Raw genomic sequence first — 12,500 nt, 5'->3', positions numbered from 1 at the left:
GAGCATCTTAATGGAGCATCTTAATGGAGCATCTTAATGGAGCATCTTAATGGAGCATCTTAATGGAGCATCTTAATGGAGCAGCTTAATGGAGCATCTTAATGGAGCATCTTAATGGAGCATCTTAATGGAGCAGCAATGGAGCAGCTTAATGGAGCATCTGTGGCCATTTAAACAAGATTTTAGTTCTGGTCTTTCTGGGATGAAGTTTGATGTAATGTATTGAAGTTCCCATTTCTGGCCACAAGGGGGCACTGTGTTACAGGAAGTAGGATCATAGAGCTGCTGGACACCGAGCGTACAAAACATTAAGAACACCTGCTGTTTTCCATGACAGACCAAGTGAAAGCTATGATCCCTCATTGATGTCGCCTGTTAAATCCACTTCAGATCGGTGTTGATGAAGGGGAGGGGTTAAAGATGAAGGGGAGGGGTTAACGATGAAGGGGAGGGGTTAAAGATGAAGGGGAGTGGTTAACGATGAAGGGGAGGAGAGGGGTTAAAGATGAAGGGGAGGGGTTAAAGATGAAGGGGAGGGGTTAAAGATGAAGGGGAGGGGTTAACGATGAAGGGGAGGGGTTAAAGATGAAGGGGAGGGGTTAAAGATGAAGGGGAGGGGTTAACGATGAAGGGGAGGGTTAAAGATGAAGGGGAGGGGTTAAAGATGAAGGTGAGTAGACTGGGTAAAGATGAAGGGGAGTGGTTAAAGATGAAGGGGAGGGGTTAAAGATGAAGGGGAGGGTTAACGATGAAGGGGAGGGGTTAACGATGAAGGGGAGGGTTAAAGATGAAGGGGAGGGGTTAAAGATGAAGGTGAGGGGTTAACGATGAAGGGGAGGGTTAAAGATGAAGGGGAGGGTTAAAGATGAAGGTGAGTAGACCAGGGTAAAGATGAAGGTGGGTGGTTAAAGATGAAGGGGAGGGTTAAAGATGAAGGGGAGGGGTTAACGATGAAGGGGAGGGGGGTTAAAGATGAAGGTGGGTGGTTAAAGATGAAGGGGAGTGGTTAAAGATGAAGGGGAGGGGTTAACGATGAAGGGAGGGGTTAAAGATGAAGGTGAGTAGACCTTGGGTAAAGATGAAGGTGGGTGGTTAAAGACGAAGGGGGAGGGGTTAAAGATGAAGGGGAGGAGAGGGGTTAAAGACGAAGGGGAGGAGACAGGTTAAAGATGAAGGGGAGGGGTTAAAGATGAAGGGGAGGAGAGGGGTTAAAGACAAGGGGAGGAGACAGGTTAAAGATGAAGGGGAGGGGTTAACGATGAAGGGGAGGGGTTAAAGATGAAGGTGAGTAGACGGGGTAAAGATGAAGGTGGGTGGTTAAAGACGAAGGGGAGGGGTTAAAGATGAAGGTGAGTAGACATGGGGTAAAGATGAAGGTGGGTGGTTAAAGATGAAGGGGAGGGTTAAAGGTGAAGGGGGGGGTTAAAGATGAAGGGGAGGAGACGGGTTAAAGATGAAGGGGAGGAGAGTGGTTAAAGATGAAGGGGAGGGGTTAAAGGTGAAGGGGAGGGGTTAAAGATGAAGGTGAGTAGATGGGGTAAAGATGAAGGGGAGTGGTTAAAGATGAAGGGGAGTGGTTAAAGATGAAGGGGAGGGTTAAATGTGAAGGGGAGGGGTTAAAGATGAAGGGGAGGAGACAGGTTAAAGATGAAAGGGAGGAGACAGGTTAAAGATGAAGGGGAGGAGACAGGTTAAAGATGAAGGGGAGGAGACAGGTTAAAGATGAAGGGGACCAGCATCCCCGTGGGTTAAAGATGAAGGGGAGGAGACAGGTTAAAGATGAAGGGGAGGAGAGGGGTTAAAGATGAAGGGGAGGAGACAGGTTAAAGATGAAGGAGAGGAGACAGGTTAAAGATGAAGGGGAGGAGACAGGTTAAAGATGAAGGGGAGGAGACAGGTTAAAAATGAAGGGGAGGAGACACCTTGGTTAAAGATGAAGGGGAGGAGACGGGTTAAAGATGAAGGGAGGAGACGGGTTAAAGATGAAGGGGCAGGAGACAGGTTAAAGATGAAGGGGAGGAGACAGGTTAAAGATGAAGGGGAGGAGACGGGTTAAAGGTGAAGGGGAGGAGACCCCGTTAAAGATGAAGGGGAAGGGAGAGTCAGGGCATCCCCGTGGAACGCTTAACACCTCGGAGTCAACACGGACCAGGGGAACGGGGTTAAAGATGAAGGGGAGGGCTTAAAGATGAAGGGGCAGGGAACGCTTAAAGATGAAGGGGAGGAGACTGGGAGTGTGACATGTGGGGTTAAAGATGAAGGGGAGGGGTTAAAGATGAAGGGGAGGAGACTGGGAGTGTGTATGTGGGGTTAAAGATGAAGGGGAGGAGACCTGGGAGTGTGTATGTGTGCCATTCAGAGGGTGAATGAGATAGAGAACTATTTAAGTGTCTTTGAACAGGGGGTAGTAGGTAGTAGGTGCCAGGCGCACCGGTTTGGGTCAAGAACTGCCACGTTGCTGGGTTTTTCACACAACAGTTTCCCTGCGAGTATCAAGAATGGTCCACCCCCCCAAAAACACCTTCCAGCCAACTTGACACAACTGTGTAAGAGTCAACATGGACCAGCATCCCTGTGGAACGCTTACAACACCTTGTAGAGTCAACACGGACCAGCATCCCTGTGGAACGCTTACAACACCTTGTAGAGTCAACATGGACCAGCATCCCTGTGGAACGCTTTCGACACCTTGTAGAGTCAACATGGACCAGCATCCCCGTAACGCTTACGACACCCTTGTAGAGTCAACACGGACCAGCATCCCCGTGGAACGCTTACGACACCTTGTAGAGTCAACATGGACCAGCATCCCTGTGGAACACTTTCGACACCTTGTAGAGTCAACATGGACCAGCATCCCTGTGGAACACTTTCAACACCTTGTAGAGTCAACATGGACCAGCATCCCTGTGGAACACACCTTGTAGACACCTTGTAGAGTCAACATGGACCAGCATCCCTGTGGAACACTTTCGACACCTTGTAGAGTCAACATGGACCAGCATCCCTGTGGAACACTTTCGACACCTTGTAGAGTCCCACGCCCCGATGAATTGAGGCTGTTCTGAGGGAAAACGGGGTGCAACACAGTATTAGGAAGGTGTTCCTCAGTGTATGTGTTACAGTGTTACAGGGTATTACCACAGAGCTGCTGTGTGTCTCTCCAGTTCTGTTACAGGGTATTACCACAGAGCTGCTGTGTGTCTCTCCAGTTCTGTTACAGGGTATTACCACAGAGCTGCTGTGTGTCTCTCCAGTTCTGTTACAGGGTATTACCACAGAGCTGCTGTGTGTCTCTCCAGTTCTGTTACAGGGTATTACCACAGAGCTGCTGTGTGTCTCTCCAGTTCTGTTACAGGGTATTACCACAGAGCTGCTGTGTGTCTCTCCAGTTCTGTTACAGGGTATTACTACAGAGCTGCTGTGTGTCTCTTCAGTTCTGTTACAGGGTATTACCACAGAGCTGCTGTGTGTCTCTCCAGTTCTGTTACAGGGTATTACCACAGTATTCCACTAGGTGTCACTGCTGTTACAGGGTATTACCACAGAGCTGCTGTGTGTCTCTCCAGTTCTGTTACAGGGTATTACCACAGAGCTGCTGTGTGTCTCTCCGGTTCTGTTACAGGGTATTACCACAGAGCTGCTGTGTGTCTCTCCAGTTCTGTTACAGGGTATTACCACAGAGCTGCTGTGTGTCTCTTCAGTTCTGTTACAGGGTATTACCACAGAGCTGCTGTGTGTCTCTCCAGTTCTGTTACAGGGTATTACCACAGTATTCCACTAGGTGTCACTGCTGTTACAGGGTATTACCACAGTATTCCACTAGGTGTCACTGCTGTTACAGGGTATTACCACAGAGCTGCTGTGTGTCTCTCCAGTTCTGTTACAGGGTATTACCACAGTATTCCACTGTTACAGGGTAGGTGTCACTGCTGTTACAGGGCATTACCACAGTATTCCACTAGGTGTCACTGCTGTTACAGGGTATTACCACAGTATTCCACTAGGTGTCATTGCTGTTACAGGGTATTACCACAGTATTCCACTGGTGTCACTGCTGTTACAGGGTATTACCACAGATTCCACTGGTGTCACTGTTCTGTTACAGGGTATTACCACAGTATTCCACTGGTGTCACTCCAGTTCTGTTACAGGGTATTACCACAGAGCCACTGGTGTCACTGCTGTTACAGGGTATTACCACAGTATTCCACTAGGTGTCACTGCTGTTATAGGGTATTACCACAGTATTCCACCAGGTGTCACTGCTGTTACAGGGTATTACCACAGTATTCCACTGGTGTCACTGTTCTGTTACAGGGTATTACCACAGTATTCCACTAGGTGTCACTGCTGTTACAGGGTATTACCACAGTATTCCACTAGGTGTCACTGCTGTTACAGGGTATTACCACAGTATTCCACTGTGTGTGTCATTGCTGTTACAGGGTATTACCACAGTATTCCACTAGGTGTCACTGTTCTGTTACAGGGTATTACCACAGTATTCTGCTGGTGTCACTGCTGTTACAGGGTATTACCACAGATTCCACTGGTGTCACTGTCTTACAGGGTATTACCACAGTATTCCACTAGGTGTCACTGCTGTTACAGGGCATTACCACAGTATTCCACTAGGTGTCACTGCTGTTACAGGGTATTACCACAGTATTCCACTAGGTGTCACTGCTGTTACAGGGTATTACCACAGTATTCCACTAGGTGTCACTGCTGTTACAGGGTATTACCACAGTATTCCACTAGGTGTCACTGCTGTTACAGGGTATTACCACAGTATTCCACTAGGTGTCACTGCTGTTACAGGGTATTACCACAGTATTCCACTAGGTGTCACTGCTGTTACAGGGTATTACCACAGTATTCCACTAGGTGTCACTGCTGTTACAGGGTATTACCACAGTATTCCACTAGGTGTCACTGCTGTTACAGGGTATTACCACAGTATTCCACTAGGTGTCACTGCTGTTACAGGGTATTACCACAGTATTCCACTAGGTGTCACTGCTGTTACAGGGTATTACCACAGTATTCCACTAGGTGTCACTGCTGTTACAGGGTATTACCACAGTATTCCACTAGGTGTCACTGCTGTTACAGGGTATTACCACAGTATTCCACTAGGTGTCACTGCTGTTACAGGGTATTACCACAGTATTCCACTAGGTGTCACTGTCTTACAGGGTATTACCACAGTATTCCACTAGGTGTCACTGCTGTTACAGGGTATTACCACAGTATTCCACTAGGTGTCACTGTCTTACAGGGTATTACCACAGTATTCCACTAGGTGTCATTGCTGTTACAGGGTATTACCACAGTATTCCACTAGGTGTCACTGCTGTTACAGGGTATTACCACAGTATTCCACTAGGTGTCACTGCTGTTACAGGGTATTACCACAGTATTCCACTAGGTGTCACTGCTGTTACAGGGTATTACCACAGTATTCCACTAGGTGTCACTGTCTTACAGGGTTGGTGTCACTTATAGCAGCTATGGTTACTGGGGTTAACACACAACACTGGGGTTAACACACAACACACACACACGACACACACACACACACCACACACACACACACAGCAATATGTCCAGTCTCACAGCAACACACACAGTACTACGTACGGTCACATCTCATGCCCTGGTGTATCAACCCGTAGAGTAGGGATCCACAGTGGTCACAGAACGTAGGGCTGGAGTAGGTATGGACCTTAAACTTGTGTTTACTCCTCGGGTCCTGGAGAGAGAGAGAGAGACACAGTGGTCACAGAACGTAGGGCTGGAGTAGGTATGGACCTTAAACTTGTGTTTACTCCTCGGGTCCTGGAGAGAGAGAGAGAGACACAGTGGTCACAGAACGTAGGGCTGGAGTAGGTATGGACCTTAAACTTGTGTTTACTCCTCGGGTCCTGGAGAGAGAGAGAGAGACACAGTGGTCACAGAACGACACAGTGGTCACAGAACGTGGTCAGGGCTGGAGTAGGTATGGACCTTAAACTTGTGTTTACTCCTCGGGTCCTGGAGAGAGAGAGAGAGAGAGACACAGTGGTCACAGAACGTAGGGCTGGAGTAGGTATGGACCTTAAACCTGTGTTTACTCCTCGGGTCCTGGAGAGAGAGAGAGAGACACAGTGGTCACAGAACGTAGGGCTGGAGTAGGTATGGACCTTAAACTTGTGTTTACTCCTCGGGTCCTGGAGAGAGAGAGAGAGACACAGTGGTCACAGAACGTAGGGCTGGAGTAGGTATGGACCTTAAACTTGTGTTTACTCCTCGGGTCCTGGAGAGAGAGAGAGAGACACAGTGGTCACAGAACGTAGGGCTGGAGTAGGTATGGACCTTAAACCTGTGTTTACTCCTCGGGTCCTGGAGAGAGAGAGAGAGACACAGTGGTCACAGAACGTAGGGCTGGAGTAGGTATGGACCTTAAACTTGTGTTTACTCCTCGGGTCCTGGAGAGAGAGAGAGAGACACAGTGGTCACAGAACGTAGGGCTGGAGTAGGTATGGACCTTAAACCTGTGTTTACTCCTCGGGTCCTGGAGAGAGAGAGAGAGACACAGTGGTCACAGAACGTAGGGCTGGAGTAGGTATGGACCTTAAACTTGTGTTTACTCCTCGGGTCCTGGAGAGAGAGAGAGAGACACAGTGGTCACAGAACGTAGGGCTGGAGTAGGTATGGACCTTAAACTTGTGTTTACTCCTCGGGTCCTGGAGAGAGAGAGAGAGAGACACAGTGGTCACAGAACGTAGGGCTGGAGTAGGTATGGACCTTAAACTTGTGTTTACTCCTCGGGTCCTGGAGAGAGAGAGAGAGAGAGACACAGTGGTCACAGAACGTAGGGCTGGAGTAGGTATGGACCTTAAACTTGTGTTTACTCCTCGGGTCCTGGAGAGAGAGAGAGAGACACAGTGGTCACAGAACGTAGGGCTGGAGTAGGTATGGACCTTAAACTTGTGTTTACTCCTCGGGTCCTGGAGAGAGAGAGAGAGACACAGTGGTCACAGAACGTAGGGCTGGAGTAGGTATGGACCTTAAACTTGTGTTTACTCCTCGGGTCCTGGAGAGAGAGAGAGAGAGACACAGTGGTCACAGAACGTAGGGCTGGAGTAGGTATGGACCTTAAACTTGTGTTTACTCCTCGGGTCCTGGAGAGAGAGAGAGAGAGACACAGTGGTCACAGAACGTAGGGCTGGAGTAGGTATGGACCTTAAACTTGTGTTTACTCCTCGGGTCCTGGAGAGAGAGAGAGAGACAGAGAGACACAATGTGACTGTTATCCCTGGAACTCACAATGTGACTGTTATCCCTGGAACTCACAATGTGACTGTTATCCAACACAACTCCCCTGGAACTCATAGTGTGACTGTTATCCCTGGAACTCACAATGTGACTGTTATCCCTGGAACTCACAATGTGACTGTTATCCCTGGAACTCACAATGTGACTGTTATCCCTGGAACTCACAATGTGACTGTTATCCAACACAACTCCCCTGGAACTCACAATGTGACTGTTATCCCTGGAACTCATAATGTGACTGTTATCCCTGGAACTCACAATGTGACTGTTATCCAACACAACTCCCCTGGAACTCACAATGTGACTGTTATCCCTGGAACTCACAATGTGACTGTTATCCAACACAACTCCCCTGGAACTCATAGTGTGACTGTTATCCCTGGAACTCATAATGTGACTGTTATCCCTGGAACTCACAATGTGACTGTTATCCAACACAACTCCCCTGGAACTCACAATGTGACTGTTATCCCTGGAACTCACAATGTGACTGTTATCCCTGGAACTCATAATGTGACTGTTATCCCTGGAACTCACAATGTGACTGTTATCCCTGGAACTCACAATGTGACTGTTATCCATGGAACTCACAATGTGACTGTTATCCCTGGAACTCACAATGTGACTGTTATCCCTGGAACTCACAATGTGACTGTTATCCCTGGAACTCACAATGTGACTGTTATCCCTGGAACTCACAATGTGACTGTTATCCCTGGGACTATAATGTGACTGTTATCCCTGGAACTCACAATGTGACTGTTATCCCTGGAACTCACAATGTGACTGTTATCCCTGGAACTCACAATGTGACTGTTATCCAACATAACTCCCCTGGAACTCACAATGTGACTGTTATCCCTGGAACTCACAATGTGACTGTTATCCCTGGAACTCACAATGTGACTGTTATCCATGGAACTCACAATGTGACTGTTATCCCTGGAACTCACAATGTGAGGGAGAGAGATGAGTGAGGGAGAGAGAGATATGAGTGAGGGAGAGAGAGAGAGAGACCCTTTGTGTGGGTCACTCACAATACAGTTGAAGTCGGAAGTTTACATACACCTTAGCTCAATACATTTAAACTCAGTTTTTCTCAATTCCTGACATTTAATCCTCGTAAAAATTCCCTGTTTTAGGTCAGTTAGGATCACCACTTTATTTTAATGTGAAATGTCAGAATAATAGTAGAGAGAATGATTTATTTCAGCTTTTACTTCTTTCATCACATTACCAGTGGGTCAGAAGTTTACATACACTCAATTAGTATTTGGTAGCATTGCCTTTAAATTGTTTAACTTGGGTCAAACGTTTAGGGTAGCCTTCCACAAGCTTCCCACAATAAATTGGGTGAATTTTGTCCCATTTCCCCTGACAGAGCTGTGGTAAGTGAGTCAGGTTTGTAGGCCTCCTTGCTCGCACATGCTTTTTCAGTTCTGCCCACAAATATATAGAATTGAGGTCAGGGCTTTGTGATGGCCACTCCAACACCTTGACTTTGTGTCCTTAAGCCATTTTGCCACAACTTTGGAAGTATGCTTGGGGTCATTGTCCATTTGGAAGACCCATTTGAGACCAAGCTTAAACTGATGTCTGGAGATGTTGCTTCAATATATCCACATCATTTTCCTTCCTCATGATGCCATCTATTTATGAAGCGCACCAGTCCCTCCTGCAGCAAAGCCCTCCACAACTTTGTCCCCATGTGCAGTTGCAAACCATAGCCAGACTTTTTATGGCGGTTTTGAAGCAGTGGCTTCTTCCTTGCTGAGCAGCCTTTCAGGTTATGTCGATATAAGACTCGTTTTACTGTGGATATAGATACTTTTGTACCTGTTCCCTCCAGCATCTTCACAGGGTCCTTTGCTGTTGTTCTGGGATTGATTTGCACTTTTAGCACCAAAGTGACGTTCATCTCTAGGAGACAGAACGTGTCTCCTACCTGAGCAGTATGATGACTGCGTGGTCTCATGGTGTTTATACTTGCGTACTATTGTTTGTATAGATCAACGTGGTACCTTCAGGCGTTTGTAAATTGCTCCCAAGGACAAACCAGACTTGTGGTCTACATTTTTTTTTTTCTGAGATCTTGGCTGATTTCTTTGATGTCAAACAAAGAGGCACTGAGTTTGACATACATTCAAAGGTACATCTCCAACTGACTCGAATGATGTCAATTAGCCTATCAGAGGCTTCTAAAGCCATGACATCATTGTCTGGAATTTTCCCAGCTGTTTAAAGGCACAGTCAACTTAGTGTATGTCAACGTCTGACTTCAACTGTATGTGTTGAGGTTATTAGTTGATCTAGCGGTGCCACGCTGCACATTCCATTATCTCTCATGCTTTACGAGGTCAACAGGGGAGAGGGCAACGGTCAACACTGCTTTACCACAGACACAGATAGAGACAGAGAGAAAGACAGAGAGAGAGAGACACCGAGACAGAGAGAGAGAGACCGAGACACACAGAGAGAGAGAGAGAGACAGCGAGAGAGACAGAGACAGAGAGACAGAGAGAGAGACAGAGACAGAGACAGAGAGACAGAGAGACAGAGAGAGAGACAGAGACAGAGAGAGAGAGAGAGAGAGAGAGAGAGAGAGAGAGAGAGAGAGACACACTTTTAGAGAGAGACACACTTAGAGAGAGACACACTTAGAGAGGGAGAGAGAGACACAGCTTAGAGAGAGAGAGACGGAGAGAGAGAGAGACAGAGACGGAGAGAGAGAGAGAGAGAGAGAGAGAGAGAGAGAGAGAGAGAGAGAGAGAGAGAGAGAGAGAGAGAGACGGAGAGAGAGAGAGAGAGAGACGGAGAGAGAGAGAGACGGAGAGAGAGAGAGAGACACTTAGAGAGAGACACACAGAGAGAGAGACACACTTAGAGAGAGACACACTTAGAGAGAGACACACTTAGAGAGGGAGAGAGAGACACACTTAGAGAGGGAGAGAGAGAGAGACACACTTAGAGAGAGAGAGAGAGACTTTTGTACTTTCCCCTCCAGGAGAGAGAGAGAGACAGAGAGAGTAGCCTGTTGACTGACCCTCTCCTGTTCTTTTAGACAACCCCAGGAAACAAGAGCAGCCAGAAGAACAGGACAGTGCTGACCTTGTCTTTATTAATGTCAGGCTCATTTAACAGCCATTTAATCAGTGGCTACATAATCAATAGTTAACAAACACACACATATGAAACACAAACACACAAACCCGCTCCAGGTGCCTGTCTCATCCCTGTGATTTTTCCCTGAGGGGACATTGGAGAAAGGTGGAATACTACAGGAACGTTGTTGGGAACGAGGTGGGAATACTGCAGGAACGTTGTTGGGAACGAGGTGGGAATACTGCAGGAACGTTGTTGGGAACGAGGTGGGAATACTGCAGGAACGTTGTTGGGAACGAGGTGGGAATACTACAGGAACGTTGTTGGGAACGAGGTGGGAATACTGCAGGAACGTTGTTGGGAATACTGCAGGAACGTTGTTGGGAACGAGGTGGGAATACTGCAGGAACGTTGTTGGGAACGAGGTGGAATACTGCAGGAACGTTGTTGGGAACGAGGTGGGAATACTGCAGGAACGTTGTTGGGAACGAGGTGGGAATACTGCAGGAACGTTGTTGGGAACGAGGTGGGAATACTGCAGGAACGTTGTTGGGAACGAGGTGGGAATACTGCAGGAACGTTGTTGGGAACGAGGTGGGAATACTGCAGGAACGTTGTCGGGAACGAGGTGGGAATACTACAGGAACGTTGTTGGGAACGAGGTGGGAATACTGCAGGAACGTTGTTGGGAACGAGGTGGGAATACTGCAGGAACGTTGTTGGGAACGAGGTGGGAATACTGCAGGAACGTTGTTGGGAACGAGGTGGGAATACTGCAGGAACGTTGTTGGGAACGAGGTGGGAATACTGCAGGAACGTTGTTGGGAACGAAACACATATATTATTATTATTATTAGGAATACTGCAGGAACGTTGTCGGAACGAGGCGGGAATACTGCAGGAACGTTGTCGGGAACGAGGTGGGAATACTGCAGGAACGTTGTTGGGAACGAGGTGGGAATACTGCAGGAACGTTGTCAGGAACGAGGTGGGAATACTGCAGGAACGTTGTTGGGAACGAGGTGGGAATACTGCAGGAACGTTGTCGGGAACGAGGTGGGAATACTGCAGGAACGTTGTTGGGAACGAGGTGGGAATACTGCAGGAACGTTGTCGGGAACGAGGTGGAATACTGCAGGAACGTTGTTGGGAACGAGGTGGGAATACTGCAGGAACGTTGTTGGGAACGAGGTGGGAATACTGCAGGAACGTTGTTGGGAACGAGGTGGAATACTGCAGGAACGTTGTCGGGAACGAGGTGGGAATACTGCAGGAACGTTGTTGGGAACGAGGTGGGAATACTGCAGGAACGTTGTCGGGAACGAGGTGGGAATACTGCAGGAACGTTGTTGGGAATACGAGGTGGGAATACTGCAGGAACGTTGTTGGGAACGAGGTGGGAATACTGCAGGAATACTGCATATGGAGAGAGGGAGGGAGGAATGGAGAGAGAGAGGGAGGAATGGAGAGAGGAGAGAGGGAGGGAGGAATGGAGAGAGGGAGGGAGGAAGGGAGATATGGAGAGAGGGAGGAGGAATGGAGAGAGGGAGGGAAATGGAGAGAGGGAGGGAGGGAGGAATGGGGAGAGGGAGATATGGAGAGAGGGAGGGAGGAATGGGGAGAGGGAGATATGGAGAGAGGGAGGGAGGGAGGAATGGAGAGAGGGAGGGAGGAATGGAGAGAGAGAGGGAGGGAGGAATGGAGAGAGGGAGGGAGGAATGGAGAGAGGAGGAATGGAGAGAGGAGGGAGGAATGGAGAGAGGGAGGAGGAATGGAGAGAGGGAGGGAGGGAGGAATGGAGAGAGGGAGGGAGGGAGGAATGGAGAGAGAGAGGGAGGAATGGAGAGAGGGGAGGGAGGAATGGAGAGAGGGAGGGAGGGAAGAAATGGAGAGAGGGAGGGAGGAATGGAATGAGGGGAGGTGGGAATACAGGAATGGAGGAATGGAGAGAGGGAGGGAGGAATGGAGAGAGGGAGATATGGAGAGAGGGAGGGAGGAATGGAGAGAGGGGGAGGAATGGAGAGAGAGAGGAGGAATGGAGAGAGGGAGAGGGAGGAATGGAGAGAGGAGGGAGG

General features: G+C 48.4%; 1 protein-coding gene and 2 long non-coding RNA genes across 6 annotated transcripts in view; 2 read left to right on the top strand and 1 right to left on the bottom strand.

Annotated features, from left to right (window-relative positions):
- Positions 1-12,500, bottom strand: part of LOC127921846 (protein kinase C beta type-like) — a 62,910-nt gene that overhangs the window by 49,015 nt on the left and 1,395 nt on the right. Inside the window, 1 exon segment of the mRNA XM_052505435.1 lies at positions 5,647-5,758. Within this exon segment, the coding sequence (XP_052361395.1) occupies positions 5,647-5,659 (13 nt within the window). The 5' untranslated portion in view covers positions 5,660-5,758.
- Positions 4,304-5,621, top strand: LOC127921850 (uncharacterized). The gene is made up of 3 exons (XR_008109761.1): positions 4,304-4,386; positions 4,639-5,184; positions 5,351-5,621. It is a non-coding gene; the product is annotated as an uncharacterized LOC127921850 (long non-coding RNA).
- On the top strand, positions 10,879-11,761 carry LOC127921852 (uncharacterized). 4 transcript variants are annotated; one of them, XR_008109767.1, is made up of 4 exons: positions 10,890-11,053; positions 11,088-11,223; positions 11,448-11,549; positions 11,684-11,761. It is a non-coding gene; the product is annotated as an uncharacterized LOC127921852 (long non-coding RNA). The 4 variants fall into 4 exon arrangements; XR_008109768.1 differs by having other exon boundaries at positions 10,879-11,223; XR_008109766.1 differs by having other exon boundaries at positions 10,890-11,189.

This window comes from Oncorhynchus keta, unplaced genomic scaffold (genome assembly GCF_023373465.1).
Source record: "Oncorhynchus keta strain PuntledgeMale-10-30-2019 unplaced genomic scaffold, Oket_V2 Un_contig_2383_pilon_pilon, whole genome shotgun sequence".
Taxonomy (NCBI): domain Eukaryota; kingdom Metazoa; phylum Chordata; class Actinopteri; order Salmoniformes; family Salmonidae; genus Oncorhynchus; species Oncorhynchus keta.
This window is presented reverse-complemented; position numbering and strand designations above follow the sequence as displayed.